This window comes from Platalea leucorodia (genome assembly GCF_965183815.1).
Source record: "Platalea leucorodia genome assembly, chromosome: 4".
NCBI lineage: Eukaryota > Metazoa > Chordata > Aves > Pelecaniformes > Threskiornithidae > Platalea > Platalea leucorodia.
In genome coordinates this window covers 55,124,996-55,143,719 of record NC_138826.1, presented here as the reverse complement: position 1 = coordinate 55,143,719, position 18,724 = coordinate 55,124,996, and the positions used below count along the sequence as shown (strand labels likewise).

Here is an 18,724-nt window from a genome sequence, read left to right as displayed (position 1 = left end):
CAAATGAATACTGTAAATATCCTTGTCATACCTTGAATAAATGGGTACCTTTTTTTATAATTTGTCTTTGTGTCTCTTTACATGCACATTTTAAGGCAATGTTTTGACAAGTTTTCCTTTCCAAAAGTTAGGGGGTGCGTGGTGTTACTGCTGGGCTATCTTACACTGTTGTGACTTTCGTAGTAAACAGTGTCTTTGATTAACCTTAAATGGAAAGGTTTCCTCTTTTTTGTACAATAAACCTTTTACATAAACATCCCCCTGGTTATTCAGGTTCCAGTTTCAAACACATCACAGCAAAATGTGGAAATTAGTTACGTGGGAAATAGTTTCTTTGTTAAACTGCCTCCGTTCCTTTCTGATGAAAATACTGTGAAACTTTAGGAGAAAAAGTGCACACATCTAGAACTTATAGCAGGTTCTAGTCCTTGTGCTTTCAGTTCAGTTCAAGGGTATGAGCACAGGCTCTCTAGATCCTAGAGGGTGGCCTGATAAGCGGGTTTACTAGCCTGTGGTGCGCTGCAGGCTTGCAGCCCGCTGTTGAGGGTTTTCACAGAGGGAGTAGAACAGCAAAGCAGGGATTTGAATTGATTGTTGAGGTGGTGTGTTGGTGCTATGTGCTAATTAATGCCCAAAAAACTTATTTTGGCTGAAGTTCTAGCCTCTCAACTAACTTTTACCAAAGTTGGTTCTATCCTAACAATTCCAAAGAATTATCACTTCCTAATTTAAAGGGGAAAAATCCCAGCTACTTCTAGTTATATTTGTTAAACTGTGAGAGGTACAACGTTAATCTCTATGTAGCTCATGGCCAGTTACTTTTAGTGGACAGTTGCCATTTATTAACCAGGAATACTTCGCTATTGCTCACAATATGGTACCACTGTAGTTTAGAGTCCGTGTCAAAAACATTGTAAAGAAAGGTATCTTGTCTCTGCAGTAGGCGTCAAAGGTAAGGTTTTATTGGATTGCTTTAAAGTTGTTTCCTCGCCGGATTTCAAGGTACAGATTCATCTAGTTGTTGCTTTTCTGGTTCACTTGATTATCAGGCTGGAAAGTAGAGTCCACATCCCTAAACCCAATGTAGTATGTATGTGTCGCTGCTGTCTCTTCAGATGTCACTGCCAACCCTTGGACTCCTGTCTCTGTTTCTCTGGCTGCCGTGTCCTGGCTTGCATTGGCTGTTACTTCTACTGTTCAGATTGCCATTACCAGACTAACTTACCCAGCAGAATTTGGCCTTTGTGGCCTGTTTGTTCTAAGCTTTACCCCTCTAGTGTTGGTCTTGGCATATTAAAGCATCTTTCAGAAGACTTGGGATCTCATGCTCAGTCCAACATAGAGATTTTGCGGCTACTGTAATCCCTCACCAGGCCTAATTTCAGCACAATTATTACATGCTAAAGCATCCTTCTCAAATATGTAACAATTTACAGAAAACTGACAGGACTGATGTGGAGTGATTTGGTGTGAAATTCACTATCTCAAACCAAGTGTTATGACTGCTGATTTGGGATATTGCTCAAGGTCTATTTATAGAAATGCATTTATGTGGTTTTTACCAGTCATTAATGTGTCTATCTGCTAAAGTAGCATGTGTCTGGAGGTGTACTTGCTGAGAAGCATGTGTGTTCCTGGGGACTTTCTAGCAGATACTGTTTTTCACTGAAGCAGTAGTACCACTTTGCAGGGGAATGTAACGGGTCTCCTACAAAAATACATAGGTTTGATGTATCTTACTGCATATGATGCTGAAAGCTCATAAAAGCATTGGATTCCTAGCTGACTTAATACATGCAGGAATTTCTCCACTGAAAGGGCAACGGTGTTTAACCTGCTGTTTGGTGCAGGGGTATAGATCTCATTAAGATCCAGGTGCCGAGGTGTTTATAACCGAGAACCGGCCTCCTGCACCACCGAGCTGACAGCGTAGCAGACCACGGGCAAAACCGAAGCGACCCACAACCTCCTTATTTTCCTTTTTTTCGTGCCTGGCTCTGAACCTCGGCTCGGGTCCGCAGCGGCCCCTTGGCCGCCAGGGGGAGCCGGGCGGAGGAGGGGGGCGCGGCGCCCGCCGGGGCGGCGGCGGCGGCGGCGGGGCCCGGGGAGCGGCGGCCTCCCTCGGGCAGCGAGCGGGGTTGTACCTGCAGAGCCGGGGATGGAGATCAAGTGGGGATACCTCACGCGGTCCAGGGCAAAAGATACTTTTTACGGTCTTCTTTTCAAATCAGCCGTGCGACGAGCCAGCCGTTCAGGGTCCGACAGCCGATCGGTGAGTGGGACCCGAAAGATGCCTCCACAATATCTGGCTGGTTTGTTGTGTACTTCTGAAGCCTTTTTAAGCTTGCTTTAATTTAGGCTGGGGAACGGCAACGTGGCTTCGAAACGCGAAGCAGATGTTGAGCTTTTTATAGAGCGGCGTTGGCGCCGAGGCGCTGGGCGGCCGCCCCTCGGCCGGGCGGCGGGGCTGCGGCGGCGGGGCTGAAGGAAGGCGGGCTTCCCGCCCCCCACCGCCCAGCGGCCTCGCTGCCGCCCTTTCTCCCGGCGCGCAAAAAGCTCTTCCAGTAACGTCGGAGGGATCAAGAGTTCACATTGATTTCTGCAATTTAATTCTACCGCGTTGAAATAAAAGGCATTTTCGGCCCTAAATGTTTTGCGCCACAATCATGTTAGGTCAGTCTTTAAATATTGATTTAGTTTTCATATTGAAACCAAGCAGTTCAGCTGAAGTCTTCCAGGTGGCCTGGCTGAGTGGCTTTTATCATTAACCATCTGTGTGCATCCAAAGAAGGGCAACGAAGCTGGTGAAGGGTCTGGAGCACAAGTCTTGTGAGGAGCGGCTGAGGGAGCTGGGGTTGTTTAGCCTGGAGAAGAGGAGGCTGAGGGGAGACCTTATTGCTCTCTACAACTACCTGAAAGGAGGTTGTAGCGAGGTGGGGGTCGGTCTCTTCTGCCAAGTAACAAGGGATAGGATGAGAGGAAACGGCCTCAAGTTGCACCAGGGGAAGTTTAGGTTGGATATTAGGAAAAACTTCTTCACTGAAAGGGCAGTCAGGCACTGGAACAGGCTGCCCAGGGAAGTGGTTGAGTCTGCATCCCTGGAGGTATTTAAAAGATGTTTTGATGTGGTGCTTGGGGACATGGTTTAATGGTGGACCTGGCAGTGGTTAATGGTTGGACTTGATGATCTTAAAGGTCTTTTCCAACCTAAATGATTCTGTGATTTTATGAACTTATGTGGAGAGTTATCCTCAACTTGCTTACCCCCCCCCCCCAAGGAAAAAAAAAAAACACAACAGCACAGAATACCCAGTGTTTCCCCTCTCTTACTTTTCTGCCAGTTTTTAATCAGGCCTGAGTGGGGGAGAAAGAAGCGACTTAGCAGTTATGAAATCTTAGGAGTTACCTTGGATGGGGAGAATGGGCTGGCGAGGAATCATGGTGCTTCCCTTAAAGGGTGAAGGAGCGGGTTGATTTTGATGAGAACTCAGGATTCACGCGGCCCAGGTGCTGAAGGCTCAGACGGAGCCAGCTGAGCAGGGCTCTGCTGCTGCCTCGGCCTCTGAGGTGCTGCTGAAACCTACCTCTGGTGCACCTAAACTCCTTTTAAATGCCTTTTGCAGGCTTTGCTTCAGAAGCGCGATTCACACTTCGCCTTCTGCGGCGCGAAGGAAGCTAGCTGCGGGGCGGGCAGCGCGCAGGCGAGGCAGGCGCGGCGACCCAGAACCTTCTGGAAGGGGCCCGGGGCCGGGGCCCTGCCCCGCCGCCGCTGAGGAGGCTGTGAGGAGGCGGAGGAGAGGAGCGGCGCTAGAAGGCAGAAGTCTGGAAGAAACGTTGGTAACAAGCTCTGTCCTTCGTTAATTCCTACAGCGTAATGTTTTTCTTGCCTCTCAGGGCAGAAATAAGTGACGCATTCACGAAGTGCTTATTTAGGAAGAATGTGTAAAATGCTGTTTCCCTGAGTGGGTGGGAATGAAAGGGCAGTAGACGTTGTGTTTATTTGGTTCCAATTGCCCTCACACGTGCAGGCCTTTCCCTTTCAGCCTTTTTCTTAGTGTTTTCCTGGTTGTCAGGTGTTCTGTGGCTGCGTTCCCCTTTATCTTCTCTCACAACTCTTGTTTTTTATAATTATGCAGGCTACTTCTTTGTGAGGATGCCAGCTTAGACGCTTCCCGCCCTTTAGCATCTACAACAATTACCTCCTACTCCCATGCTTTTTATCTGGGTTTTTTAAACCCAGATCACTCTATCAATCCATTTCACAGCAGAGCCCGCACACAGCGGAGCTGGCATGTCCAAGGAGGTGGAAAAATGGCATGAGGATGGAAATGAGGAAATGAGCACCAAGAGAAGGTGCTGCCAGAAAAAGATCTTGCTTTTCTGAAAAACATCCACTGAAACCTTGCATCTCACTCGAGCCCTTCTGTGAGGTGACGTGTGCCTGTGAGTACAAGAAAGGCCACTGTGCCTTTGTCTTTCTGTTTCTACAAAGAATCCTAACTGTTTCTTCTGCTTTTCCAAAATGAAGACTAGTAATTGCAGCCATCGCTTTCTGTGTATAAGGCTTATTATTTCAGCTTCTCCTGTCGTTCTGTTGTAGCCCAAAATGACAAGACTCTAAATGACCTGTCCTTCTCTGAAATAAAAATAAATAAAAAAATAAATCTTACCCTAATATTTTGTACATATATGAACACACACATATGTACAATATTTACATAATACACTTTTTTTTTTCTGTTAGGAAATTTCTACAACACCAACCTGATTCTCATCCAAAGGTTTCTCTTTTCCTCACTTAAAAACTTTCCACAACTGTATTCCCAGTTCTGCAAGGCAGCTATATGGAAATCATGTCCTGCAGTTACCTTAATTGTTCTGAAGAGTTTTAGTTTGGGACTGAAATCAGTCACAGGTTTTCCCTGAAGAATATTTTAGATGAAAGTTGATGTTTCCTTATTTTAAATATTTATGCCAATGCACTTTCATGCAGTTGCAGAAACTCAGCATGATTCAGTGTTAGTACAAAAGCTAAGTAGAAGCAAAGTATTTCAGAAAGATCAAAACATACCATTCTTATATATTTTTAAAAGATACTTTTTTTTTTTTTTTTAAATAGCTTTGGAACGCATTTCAAAAGGGCTTATATTACAAAAAGCTTTGAAAATGTTAAAAGATCAAAATCAAACCGAAACACGAATTTTGTCAAAATGATACCTTTTGATTGAATCAAAATTGCTTTCCCCACATTTTACTACAGGAAGTTTTCATTCCATTTCAGAAGGGAAAAAAAAATCTCAAAATTCCAGCTTTCTTTTAAGTGGAAAACCTGGTTTCTACCCACCTTTACCCTATCCTCTTTCTGCAGACTGGGGTTATCAGAGGAAACCTTTGAAAGTGCATCAAGCTATGGGCTTCCACCCTTCATTCCTTGCAGAATTATGGAATTATACGAGCTGCCTCTTACAAAATTCCCTATTTGGCTTTATATCATAGAGCCTTTTCATTTTCCCAACGGTAGTTCCTCATATTTCTGTGGCTAGAATTTAAGTTTATTCCATTCTGGTTTGGATAACGTGCATATTTAAAACCCCTTTGGTCTTCTGCAAAAATTCCACTCAGGAGCCCACAGCAAGCAGAAGGAATGTTGTGCTCTTCTGCACGGCTTCTGTGCAGACCAGCAAAAGGAATGGAACATATTAATCACAGGTTTTTGTGGCCACTCTGCAAACATAATCTGCCCCTAGGGCCCCAAGTATCACAGCTCCTATTCACCTTGTGAATCTCTAGAACTTGTGGAAACACTTTGGACTTGAAGCATATAAGTTACCTAATTCTCCCATATCTGTGAAAAACTTACTCATTAAAACCTCTAAAGTTTAACAGTGCTGTCAAGCGTTTGCAGAATGCTTTGCATTAATGGAAAATCTAGCGTAGAAATGAAGAATGGCCTGTTTTATGAAAATGAAATATTCAGAATGTAGAAAATTTATGTTGTTATTGATGGACCAATACAACTGATTGAATCAGTAGAGGTAAAGATAAAGTCAATGTCCCTTGCATTATAACTTCTGGAGTGTTATGGAAGGAAGTGTAATTAGATAGAGGCAATGCAAGCCAACACTGCAAAAATATGTCTGTATGGCACATTTACTGATGGCAATTTCAGGTTCTGGGGTGTTGCAGCAAGATGCAAGTTTTGAGGTAAGTTCTGTAGCTTCTCTGAGTTTTGGTCTCCTTTTTCTGATTTTTATTTGCAAGTTCAGGGCCAGCTTGACTATCAATCTTTTAAATATATATCCTAGATAACTTGGTGTTTTGGCTTTGCACAAATCCTCTGTAGTTCAGATAACATTTCTCCTTTCCCTTTCCTTTCCTTCGCCTTTTTCTTAGTTATGCCCAGGCCATGGACTCTGCTCTGTACCTCAATATCTGGCAGTAGTTTGAGGATGACTTGAAATGCATCTCTATGGTGGAGCATGATGCAGAGAACTTAGAAGGAAAAAGGGCTCACAGCACAATAGTGTTCCAACTGGGAAACTGAGGTCTGGAAACAGTCAAACTGCATTCAAACAGCTTTTTTGCTAGAGGGGTTCAGGATACTGAAGTAAGTCTGGGGAAACTGTAGAACCTGTATTAAGGAATGGAAAAAGATATATAGATAAATATCACGTTGAGGAGCAGACTCAGCATGACTTTTCTGAAAGGAAATCCTGACCTGCCTATCTAGAAACTTCTTTGAAGGATTCAGTGAACATGCAGACAGTAGAGGTCCAATTGATACGATCTACTTGGATTTCCAAAGGACTTGACAAGGTCCCTTACCAAAGGCTCATAGAAAATAAGCTCCCGTAACAAAGGTGGTTTTATGGTTGCTCTCATTAATTGATTAAAAGATAAGAAACAGAAGAGAGAGAGAGTCTGTGCAACTGAGAAAATGGTAGGGAAATGGAAGCAAATTGAGAAAGGACAAAGTTTGCTGATGAGATTAACACCTTCGGGGTAATGGTGTTAAACAATTCAAGCACACTAGAGCTATCTGCAAAGAGCTGCAGAGGACCTTATGAAATTGAGTACACAGTTGTCAAAATAACATATAATAATATCTGCAAGTACAAAATGATGCACATGGCAAAAAATGCTAAATTTATGTAAACAGTGATGGGTTATGAATGACTTGTTACCTTTCAGAAGAGAAATCTTGGAATTAGATAGTTTGTAAAAATATCAATTCAGTTTAGTGCTCAGAACAGTCAAATTAGGAAGTAGAACACCAGGCATTATTAGGAAGAGAGGGAAAAAAGCAGATTAAAAGTAAATATGGCCACCTGCATTTTGAGAGTTTTGTGTAGTTCATGTCCCCATTCTAAATCAAGGATGATCAAGGGTATGGAACTGTTTTTATATTAAGACTAAAAAGATTAGGACTCTTCATCTGGAAAAAGGAGATGGCTGACAGAAGATTCAATGGTAGTCTGTAAAATCATAAATAATATAGAGGTATGAATATTTTGATCTTTGTTTGTGTTTACAGTCTCACAATATCAGAAGAAGGGAGCATGATGTGAAATTTCCAAGTGGCAAGTTCAAAATAAAACAAAATTATGTATTTTTCCACAGAACAGAGTTAAATTGTGGAACTCATTAGCACAAGATCTTATAGATGCCAAATTTTACATGGGTTCGAGGAACAATTAAATTAATAGAACAAAAATCCCCGGAGAACTGTTATGCCTAAAGACTCCATCTTTCAGGAAATTGCTGTGGTACAAACCTCTTGAGGCAAAAAGGGCCATCAGGAAAGTGCCCCTGCGTGCTTATCCTGTGCTCCTAACTCTTCTGTAGGCATCGTTATTGTCGACTGTCAGAGACAGGATATTGAGTTAAATGGACCTTTGGCCTGACCCAGCATGTTTGTTCCTACGTTGTGGTTGTAATCTGAAGATAATTCATCGTGAATGGATTGAATTGCTCTCGTGAGCGCTGGGTGGTAGTTCACTGATGATGAATTGTATCTCTCTGATGCTGGTTTGCTGCCTTCTCTGCCTCCTGCTTTTTGCTCCATCTTTCTTCTCTCCTAAATAGCCACTAAAACATCACTGTTCACATGAACTTTCATTTCGGGTAGCATCGTTTACCCACGTTTCTTTGGAATCTAAATTTTTGTAATTCTAATAAATAGGACTTTCTTACCTGGCTGAAGAGTGGCAGGAGCAGAGATGTTTATGTAACCAATCTCTGGCACTACACAAGAGAGAATAATTCATGTACATCATGCAAAGCAGAACCTGACACTTTTGACAGTAGCACTGAGATGAAACAGCTTACTACAGCTACTCTCAAGCAGACCAGAAGGGGAAAACATACACAAAAACAGTAGTAAAGGAAGAAAAGACCTAACCGTAAGATCAGTAAAGATGAAAGTAAGCACACTGTGAACATTACGCTGTGGTTACACTGGAGTTTTCTCTTAAAAATTCACGGTTTTGTTGTACTACTACTGTAGAGTTTCCCTGGCAGCAGCACTGGCAGAAGTACCAGAGTAGACCGGCCTCTGATGCCAGGTACCCACGCACAGAAATCAGAGACACCGAAGTAGGCGCCAGCTGGCGGGAAGATGGCTGGCTGGGGTACGAAGAGCTGTGGAGGTGTAGCTACGTGGGCTTCAGCATGGACTAGGCACGGGTTAGCAGGGCCAGGACTCGGAGCCCCGGTGTGAAACATCTGGCGATCCCAGCTACCTCCAAACCAAACGGGTGGCGCGGGCCCCTCCCCCGTTCGTGTCCAGCGCTGGAGGACTTAGGACAAGTTGTGCACGTAGTGGTGCGAGGCGGAAGGCCTGGGGAAAGCCTGCCTTGCAGCGAGAGAGCTGAAGGGCTCGCGAGCCATGGGAGGGAGAAACCGTGAGGTGTTTGGTGTGTCAGGCAGCTTGGACGCCAGAAGGAGGAAATGACTCAGAGACTGAAAATGATGAGTTTCTTAATGCTTGTTAAGGGAGAGGGGTAAGAACAACGTGTTATCCTCAGTGTAAATTACAGTAAAAACATTTCATTGTCTCTGCCTGGTAGGCGCGGCGCATGATGTGGGGCCATTTTAGGGACGAGCACAGGGCCACGACGGCCCCTGCCAGCGACCTGCCCCTGCGGATAGGTGCGGGCGGTGGGTTAGCTCCCGCGGCCCGGGCCGCGGCCGGTGCTTCCCGAGGGCAAGGGGGGCGAGGGCGAAGCGGGCGGCGGCGGGGCGGCCGCCGGGAGGTGTGCCTGCCCGCCGGAGGAGGCAGGCGGGGCGGCCCGCAGCCCCTCGCCGCTTCGCCCAGCGGCGGCCGGCGTGCGCGCCGCCCTCGCCCGCTGATGCAATCGGAGCCCGCAAGCGGCGGCGGCGGCGGCAGCAGCAGCAGCGGCAGCAGCAGCAGCGGCAGCCGCCCCGGCGGTCCCCGCAGGCGGATCGGCCGGCCCCGAGCCCGCGCAGCGCGCCGCCGCCGCAGCCCGGGGCTCGGCGACCCGCGGGGCTCCATCGCAACCGCCGCCCGACAGGAGCGGCGGCCCGCCGAGAGCCCGCTCTGCCGCGGCAGGGAAGCACCCCCCTCTTGCCAGCATGATCAAGGTAAGCGGGGCGGGTTTCCTGCCAAAATCCCCTCGTCCATCCTTCGGGGCATGCGGAGTAGCAGAGGGACTTTTCCTTGGCAAACAAGGAAAGCGGTAGTTTGCTGATTTGTATTTACAGATTTGAATGCTCTTATTTATTATTTATGCTTTGCGAAGGAGATTTCTGTCCCCAAGAGATTTGCTGTTTGAGATTCAGAAGCAGGATGTGTGTCATTCTACCTCTTTCCCTGTTCTTTCATTGCAGACAGCATGGGTGGAAAAGTCGGGAGGGAGAAGGGGGGGGAAGGGAAGGTGTATAATTTCCTCGGGGGTGGGGGGGTTCTTACTGTTTATTTGTAACACGGGACTTTTAATGATTAAAAAGAAAAAAACTGCAAAGTGTATGGTCTCCTGGCAGGCATCATGCCTTTTTACGCCTTTGAGTTTATTATAGGTCTTAATGTCTGCCATTGTACTAAAATAGACTATGGGTAAAACCCAGTAACATGTATTTAGAGGTTTTGAGTAATTCCAGGAATAACTTTAAATAACGGAAGAGGAGTTGTCGGTAGTGAACACTAACGTGAGAGATGAGCATCTGTGGGAACTATCCTTTTATGAAAGTCATGTTTATGTTCTTCTGCTTAGTGAGGCTGATCTGGGGATTAAAAAGAAGTCTTCGTTGTCAGGACAAAGGGCATGGAGATAGCACAGGTGCTTTTCAATTAGGTTGAGGGAACATCACAGCCACTTTATACCCTGTGTAACAGCTGCACTAAGAATAATTCTTGGGTTTTGAAGAAGCTTGTGCAGGGCTGACTGTGAACTTCGCAGCTGCAGCCCGATGCCAAAGTTAACAGCTGAGGGAAAACAAGACTGAGTTATTTGCTGTCCTTGGGTAACTATAACAGATGGAATATGGGCACAACAGGTATGTGACTGGCAGGTGTCTCCCCAGCTCCTCTCTGCCGCTGATGACAAGTGTTACTCTCATCCCATCCTAGGTCTCATCAACATTTTTCTCTCCTGGGTGGGTCTGGCAGTGGTGCAGCTGCTACTGATGATGGCAGGCACCCATTCTAGATGGGTGAGTGCTCTGGAGGAGCCTCAGGAGGCTCTGATTAGTCCCATTTGCACTTTCTGCAACCTGAGAGTGGCAGACCAGCCATGGCAGAAAACTGATCTGAAACTGCTCAGGGAAAATACCCAAGCAGCTGCCCCCAGCCAGAATGCTTAGGGACAGAATGCAAGCGCCTCAAGGAGTGAGGCAGTCTGTCATGTTTTATATCACTTTTGATGTACCTTTTGCGTGTCTAGGAAAGAGGCCATGACCCTAGTCTCCGGGGTGTTATCCAGCACCTGGCAGTAATGCTCTGGCACACCCATGCGAAAAACAAGTAGCTGGCAAGCCATGGACTTACCTGCCTGTTTGCTCAAAGCAGTGCTGACATCTCATTGGGTTCTTCTCACCTGCACAAAACCCAACTTTGCTTTGTATTTTTATTGTAGAGAAGAGCATGAAGAAGTAGCTGCAGCGGTAAAAGTACTCTCTTGTCACTTGTGAGTGGTGTAGCCCTGGGCAAGTCAGTTCTGTCTGAGCCCTTTACCCTTTATTTGCCTCATCTGTTCAGACTGTAAACTCTTCAGGGTTATGGCTGTCACTGTGTATTTGTAGAGCATGTATCAAAGGTGCAGAAAACTACCATTTGATTATCACGATACTTAAGCAAAACCCAATAAATTTATAAAGGTATCAGTAAGCAACAGCATTATTACAGTTCCTTATCCCTTCATCTCCCCCTTCACCATTTCCTGCTTTTAGTCACAACCCTCCCTTTCTCCTTGAACCATTTCCAGCCCAACCTCAACACTCTCTTTCTGGCCTGTTTAAAGGAATGTTATGTATAAAAAATGAATTATGCGTCTGGTTTCTGCAGCCCTGCCTTGTCCACCTATTGCACTGATTGTTACTGACAGGCCTAGCACTCCTAGCATTGTGTGATCCAGTGGATATTCTGATTTTTCCCAGGGAAACTAAGTATTGAAATCTGCTGCAAAGTCATAGGTAAAAAAGAAGACTGCAAAATCATTAGGTAGCTTTAACACAGTTGATATCTTGCTAAATCAGTCCATAAGCCATATCCTTGGTTTAATTTGATAGATGAAATTAATTCAAATGGAATTCACTAGCGATGAATTTATCCCTGGGAGGGCAATGTTAGGAAAGGAGGTAAATCAGCTCATTAATTGTGTAAGCATTCAGTTACTCTGAATTTGTTCAGCCATTTTAAAACAATTTATTTGGTGTGGGCACGCTAAAGAATCAGAACAGACATTATTTTCGTTACTTCCTTATGTTATGCTGTTTTCTTAAATGAATAATCATAGCTGAATGTATAGCGAACTGCAGACTATCAGTAGGTTTGAAGGCAGGACCTTCAGCATTAGAATGAAGGAGCTAAAGGGTAAATTCTGTTTGGAAAATTTGCACAATTAGCCTTCTTAGGCCACACACGTGAGGACTGGCATCTTCATGCCACTACAGTGACTTATTATGTACTCTACAGTGCTAGATAAGCTCATCAGAGACTTCTATGAGCTCAAGCCACTCAATACTGATTGTGGCTTTTGCAACGGCTGTAATGTGGAGATTAAATGCACAACCTTCATCTTGAATGTCTGAATTTCGGTGATACTTGGGCATAAATCAAAGTAGTATGTGACCCTAATTTGTTATTCGTAGTCACTTACATGCTTGCAACTTGATACCTCCAATTCTTACATAGGATGGAGTGAATGGGTGGTCCCATTTACCTTGGAAACAATTTCATTACTTTATGACATACATTAAAGGGACAGGTAATATTACCTCATAAAATAGAGCACCTGTTGTAGAAGGGCAATTTAGCAAATATTACCATTTGCTATTGCAGATGAAAATCCAGTGTTACGCTTATGGAAAGGCCTAATGTTGCCCTTTGGTGTGTGTATCAAATGATCCGAAAGAGTTAACATAAACTAAATAATGGAAACTATTTTTAAAATGATCAAGAAGTTTTACCCATCTGTCTTTTGTGCATCTTGGCCCATAGTTTATTACTGTTTTTACAAACTAATGTCATAATAACCTTCCAACAAAGTTATTCATTTACTTTTTTCCCTTGAGGTCTGCAGTTTGTTCCAAGTTTTATTTTAGAGTATACCTGGTGCATTAATGAAGCACAGCATATGACTTCTCAGTAGGTACACAGCTATTGCTAATTCAAGTTGCCTATTAGAGCATTTCACACAATATTTGATAAAAACACTCTTAGTAAGCACAGAAGATATATTGTTTTTCCTGGTATATGAATAGGGTTTAATTCCACAAGGTTCTGATTGTATTAATTTCCAGTAGCATTCAGAGAGATCAGTGCCACACAAGTCATGTCCACTTATGTAATTTTCTTTAGACTGTTGTCTTAGGGGTCATCACTTCTGTAATAAATGCTTGAATTTGCATTACCCTTACTTAGAATGAACTTTTTTTAAACTTTGACACTGAGAGTCTGAGGAAACTGGGAAGTCTGGAGAAGGGGAGGCTTTGGGGTGACATAATAGCAGTCTTCCAAAATCTAGAGGAAAATCAAGGTGATGGGGCCAGGCTCAGCAATGATGTATGGTAGAAGGACAAGAGACAATGGCATAACTTGAAACAAAAAAGGTTCAGACTGGATATAAGGAAAAAATTCTCCCCACAAGGACAGTCAGGCAGTGGAACGGGTTGCCAAGAGAGGCTGTGCAGTCTCCATCCTTGGGAGCTCTCAAGACCCAACTGGACCCAACCCAAACTTTGAGAAACCTGGTCTGAGCTCAGAGCTGACCCTGCTTTGAGCAGGAGGTTTGACTATTACCTCCTGAGGCTCCTTCCAGCCTGGATTTTCCTATGGTCCTGGAAAAAAAACTTATGAACTAAGTTGTTTGTTGTTTTTTTTTTTTTTTTTTTCTTTTAACCCAGTCTTAGTCTTTGACACAGTAGTGTGGATCAGTGCGTGTTTGTCCAGAGCTCTGCTTGCTGCGCTTTTAACAGTACAAAGACCTCTGCGCAAAGATGGTCTTTATAGTCACCAGTATAGACAGGTTTCTTTGCAGAAGGTAATTTCTTTAACATGTCAGTATAGTAGTAATATTTTGCTCTTCTCTATTATCTTGAGGAACTCCAGGTGCTTGGCGGAAGAGGTTGAACAGTAATGGTGCAAGTCTCTTCACAAGAATGATACTTTACTTGGACCCTTTGGAGTTTGTTTGCTGGAGATTTTTAGTTGTGTTGTTTTGTTTTGTTTTGTTTTCCCCCAGGAGCCTCATTGCTTTAATTACCTTATTAGGATCCATGGTAAGGTTATCAATACCCCATCAGTGTGCCGCTGCTGAGCCAGGAAAGAGGACTGTACCTCCTTCCTACACTCTCAACACCTTCCCTCTAAGTACTGTACTTGCTTTCCCCATCCACATCAGAGAGCCAAGCTACTACTTTTTCTCATAATCAGAATACATCCTGGTTTTGCTAAACTTTTTTTCTTACCATGTATTTTAAGACATTCTTTAAACAAGGATCATTGTACCAGTAGGCACTGGCCATGGGAAGGGAAGAGGTATGTGAAAAATCCTAGGGAAGTTACTAATGTTAAGGGGATATCTCAGGGATTTAAACATCTTTTTCTTAAGATTGGGGGTTTTATAATACTGCTGGCTTTTTAAAAAATAACGGCTTCTTGTTGGTTTTGAAATTAATGCACAAGGTCTTCTTTTTACTTTCCAGTGCAACTGACTGCAAGTAAGGTTCAATGCACTGTTAGAATTCTTGCAACTTTTGAAAAGGTTCTGTCTAGTGGTTTTCACTTCTGTAATATTTGATGCTAAATTTTCTAAATTATGTAATTTTTCCTTTGGTATGTGGAAAATAAAATACTGGCAAAAATATATGAAGTACTGAAAAAAAGCAGATTTTTTTTGATTTTCTGGAATGTGAACTTTAAATTACTATATCTTAAATATAATATATGAATATACCATACAAAATTGCATATTCTACTGTTACAAAAAATTATTAATTCACAAGATTTTATACAACTGTATATCATCATGCAATTCATTAAAATCACATAAAGTCCACTCAAAATCAGCAGTAATAGTATAATTTCTGTTGATGCATGGAGTTTCTCACCATTCAGTAAAATAAAGGAAAATCTTAATCAAAACACTATGGGGAAGAAAACTTTATAGCAAATTTTAATACTTGAAGCATCCTCAACATATTTAGCAGGCTAGTTGTTAAGTAAGTTTATTACCAGATGTATGATGCAGGTTTTATTTCCCTGATTTTCAAGTTTGAGGAAACAGGTGGAGAGGTTAAGTTTTTGATCATGGACAAATAAAAGCATAAGTTATTTTTTAGTAGAATTTATAGTTTTATAACATTTGGAAGTACCTCAATAATTTTTGAGAACAGAACATCAAGATTTATTAAGATCATCAAATTATCAAGGTCACAGTCAGTGCTAGTGTGCACGCAGAAAAAAAGAAATCATATTGTATTCACATGCTTGTATATTTGAGACATTTATCCATCCTGAGTATATCGCTTGGTTTTTAAGCATGTATGACGGTTAGATATGCTGTAACCTATTTATATGCACATGGGAACTAAATTGCAGACTCTGCCTTGAACAGGATTAACTGTCTGTAGAAACAGAAGTGCGGTTTGCAAGACAAATGAAACAAAGTTTCCCGTGCCAGGAAGTGTTTTGTTTCTATAACCATAAAGCAAGTCCATTGGGTTGGTTGACTATTTGGTTCAGTTCAGTTTTTCTTCTCTGTATATCCTTCTAACACAGCTGTGCTTTTTTCTAAATCTAACCCTGTGCTATGGCCCAGGCCTCGTCCTCAGTATTAGACAGTGCTTTACAGAATACAAAGACAAGTTCTGCAGTCAATGCTTTTTTATATTGACAAGTGTCTGTACCAGTAGAATAGCTTCATTTTTTAATATTATCCTTTGCCTTTCAACACCTTTTCAGAGATGATTTTTGGCATTTACAGGTTGATTCTCTTCTTGACACTTGGAGATAGAAGTTCAGTAACATCAGCATTCCTTTCTGGTTGTCCGTTGAGCTGAAAATGCTGCATTTACAATTGTTTCTTTTTGGACCATCTTTTAAGCGGTTTTGCTGTGGCCAGCAATGTTTTAGTCATGTCAATTAGGCAAAATATTTATTGCGACATACATATAAAATTAATGTTCTGTCCTGCCATTTCCAGGTGAACTGGATTTCAACAGTGGACAAATCAGATCCAATTCTAAACTGTTTTAAGATGCCTAAGATTAGCTTCATAAATTCTGAAATGACAGAGACTTTCTAGTCAAGAGCATTGATATTCATGTGGGTTGAGGCTGGGCAAAACCCTTGGTTCATGGAAGTGTTATAAATAAGTCATTTGCCAATTCAGATTTATTGAGCTGAGCAGGGCTGGTTGATCATTGATACAGATGTTGAACTAACTGTAAGAGGACAAGCCTACATTACTTGTCGTAGACCTGTTTATTATCTTCATTACTAGTGCCATTTCTTAGTATTTCAAAGTTATCACTTTTCTAATAGAGACCGTGGCACTCTTGATGTGTGGTGACCTTTTACCATGCTATAATTTTGGCAAAGGGCCTCTGCTTTGCATGCTTAATGTGTGCCTAATGCTGACACCTCTACAAATACCTCATCTGTGACCATACTTTTTCAAGGCCACTTTTAATGTGCCGAGTGCTATTTTGCTCTCACATTCCCTGGGCAGAATCCAGTTTGCTCTGGGCATTGTCAACAAATAATGGGGGATTTCAGATGAAGGACTTGCTCACAGGGTACTTAGAAAGGACACAAAGGGTGACTTTAATGCAACTCCAAAATTTTGGAGCGTTATAATGTGTGATTTTTCCCTGTCTTAGTGTTGTTACACAGTTGAATATATACTAAGTAGGTGGAGTATCTGGCTTTGTCACTGATTTAAAATATTTTACCTCTTTCGAGCAGACATCATCAAGAAAAACAACTTCTTGTGGCTGTTATCTTGGTGTTTTTCCACATTCAAGGGAGTAATGTGTGACACTGTACAGTGACTCTTTAGTTGTGCTCTGCTTTTCTTGGCTTGTTAGTAAGCTTCCATGGGATTATTCACATTTGCTGGTGTGGTGGATTATGCTTTCGTTGCACCCACTGAAACTCATAAAGACTGTAAAGCAAGAGAAGTTCCTAGCATATTCTGAGCTGGATGTCTATCATGCAAATATGTTCCCTCTCTGTAGTTTGTTGTTAATTTGAACAAGAACACAAACATCATTGTAGGTGCTGTCCTCAAACAGGTTCCAAGGTTATTCCCTGTGAGTTAGCTCTGTTCCTAGTGCCTTTTACATCACGAGGAAAGCTTCAACTTTCTACTTTCTTGAGTTGTGTCCAGTTAAATCAAATTAAAGCAGTGTTTGAACACACAGAAAAAGACATATCACAAGGATATAACCCAGGCTTTGGTAAAAGCCAGGGAGAGATCTCCCATTACTTCAAGCCAATTATGCCAGGCTTAAAACCCACTGGAGCTAGTATAGGCAGGTCTTCTGCAGCCGTCACCTGTGTGCTGTCATGCAAGAAGCTTGCACAGGGCATAGCTGTGAGTAGAGTGCACAGCCAAAACCACATCAATCATTTACACTTGTTCTTCTTCCTTGAGAAGACTGTAATGGATCTGATGGGTATGCCTCTATAAGGAAGAGGAGCTATAGATTTAGTTCCTGGGGAGCTGTGCACGTTCTATTCTGGCACCTGTCCACCTCCCAGTGAATTCTCTGAAGCAACTGCCAACCAGTGTGAGGTATGCCGACAGAGCAATCTGCGCCTGAATTTCCTGTCTGTAGAAGAGACAGATATTTCTACCTTCCTGCACTTAGGTGTTGTGACTGTAGAGCCAGTATTAATTTTTAAGGCCTCCAGGTATTACAGTGAGAAGATTCATTTAAAGCTTATAAACAACGAAGGTCTCGGTTCTTTATCTGGAACAAACAGTAAAATAACTGCAGGCATGATACAGACCAGCCCACCATGAGAATTCAAGAGAAAGCACCGTATTTGCAACACCTCTAGACAAAGCTTGCTGTCTTTCTGGGTTTTTCTTTCTACCCTGGCTTGCATCACTGATTTTAAGAGACCTACTAGAACACTCAGTCCACTGTAAGGCTTGAAAACTCAAGTCTGGGTCCTTCTGCAGCATTGTGGTCAAATGTCCAGGCAGAAGGCGTATCTAGGTGTATACAGTTCTGCCTGCAAGCAAAAAACCAGGGTCTATGCTCAGCCATTTGAAAAGACCAACATAATAGATAAGCACGTTTATAAGGAGTACTCCTCTGATTAGCTGAGCAGAGTTTACCTGAAGTATTGAGCCCATTCAGATCCCCAGGTCAGATACCTGCTGCCATGCTTTATCAGCTTCATCTGTTGGACTCTTAACAGCTAAACAAACTGCTTGGGAAGCAGGGAAGAGGCAATAACTGCACTAACAGCCTAACGCAATACAGAAAGTCATGCTTTTGCACCAGTGGCATTTGATACTCAGTGATGAATTAAATAGGCCATGCAAAGTTATCAGGGCTAGATGTGATATCAAGCCAGCATATGTCTGCCCTTTACAGACCAGCAGCCACATGCACAGTTGCATAATGTTTTATTGTACTTAAGTGTTACTTGAAAGCCAGCTGTATAAGTTAGTTTTATTATCTCTAGTGGGACTGTATATAGGACTTGTGGTGAAAAAAGTAACTCCTTTCTCCTCCAAAGGATTTTTTTTTCCCCCAGAGCTTTTGTTTTCAGTGTGTGATTCATCATTGCTCAGCGTCTTATGTAAACCTTTATTCCAGTGCAAAATGGACTTAAATGGGACACGGTCTAAGCGCTCTGAGAATAGCTACAAATGACCCCTTATACAGGCCAGTGATTCAGGCCTGACCCTGTGTTTCTTCTGGTTCCACTGTAGTTATGAGGGAGCTTGCAAACAGGAGTATGTCCTTAAATACAGGTTGTTGTCTGCTAGCTCTTTTCTTTAAGCATGTCAGTTCTCATTTTGGA

The 18,724-nt window shown here is 42.9% G+C and overlaps 1 protein-coding gene across 1 annotated transcript in view; it reads left to right on the top strand.

Moving 5' to 3' along the window:
• The first annotated feature begins 9,574 nt into the window (after positions 1-9,574).
• The window catches only part of BCAT1 (branched chain amino acid transaminase 1), a 60,717-nt gene continuing 51,567 nt past the window's right edge, over positions 9,575-18,724 (top strand). The window contains exon 1 of the mRNA XM_082309103.1: positions 9,575-9,603. Coding sequence (XP_082165229.1) covers positions 9,595-9,603 — 9 coding nt within the window. The 5' untranslated portion in view covers positions 9,575-9,594. The remainder of the gene's footprint in view (positions 9,604-18,724) is intronic.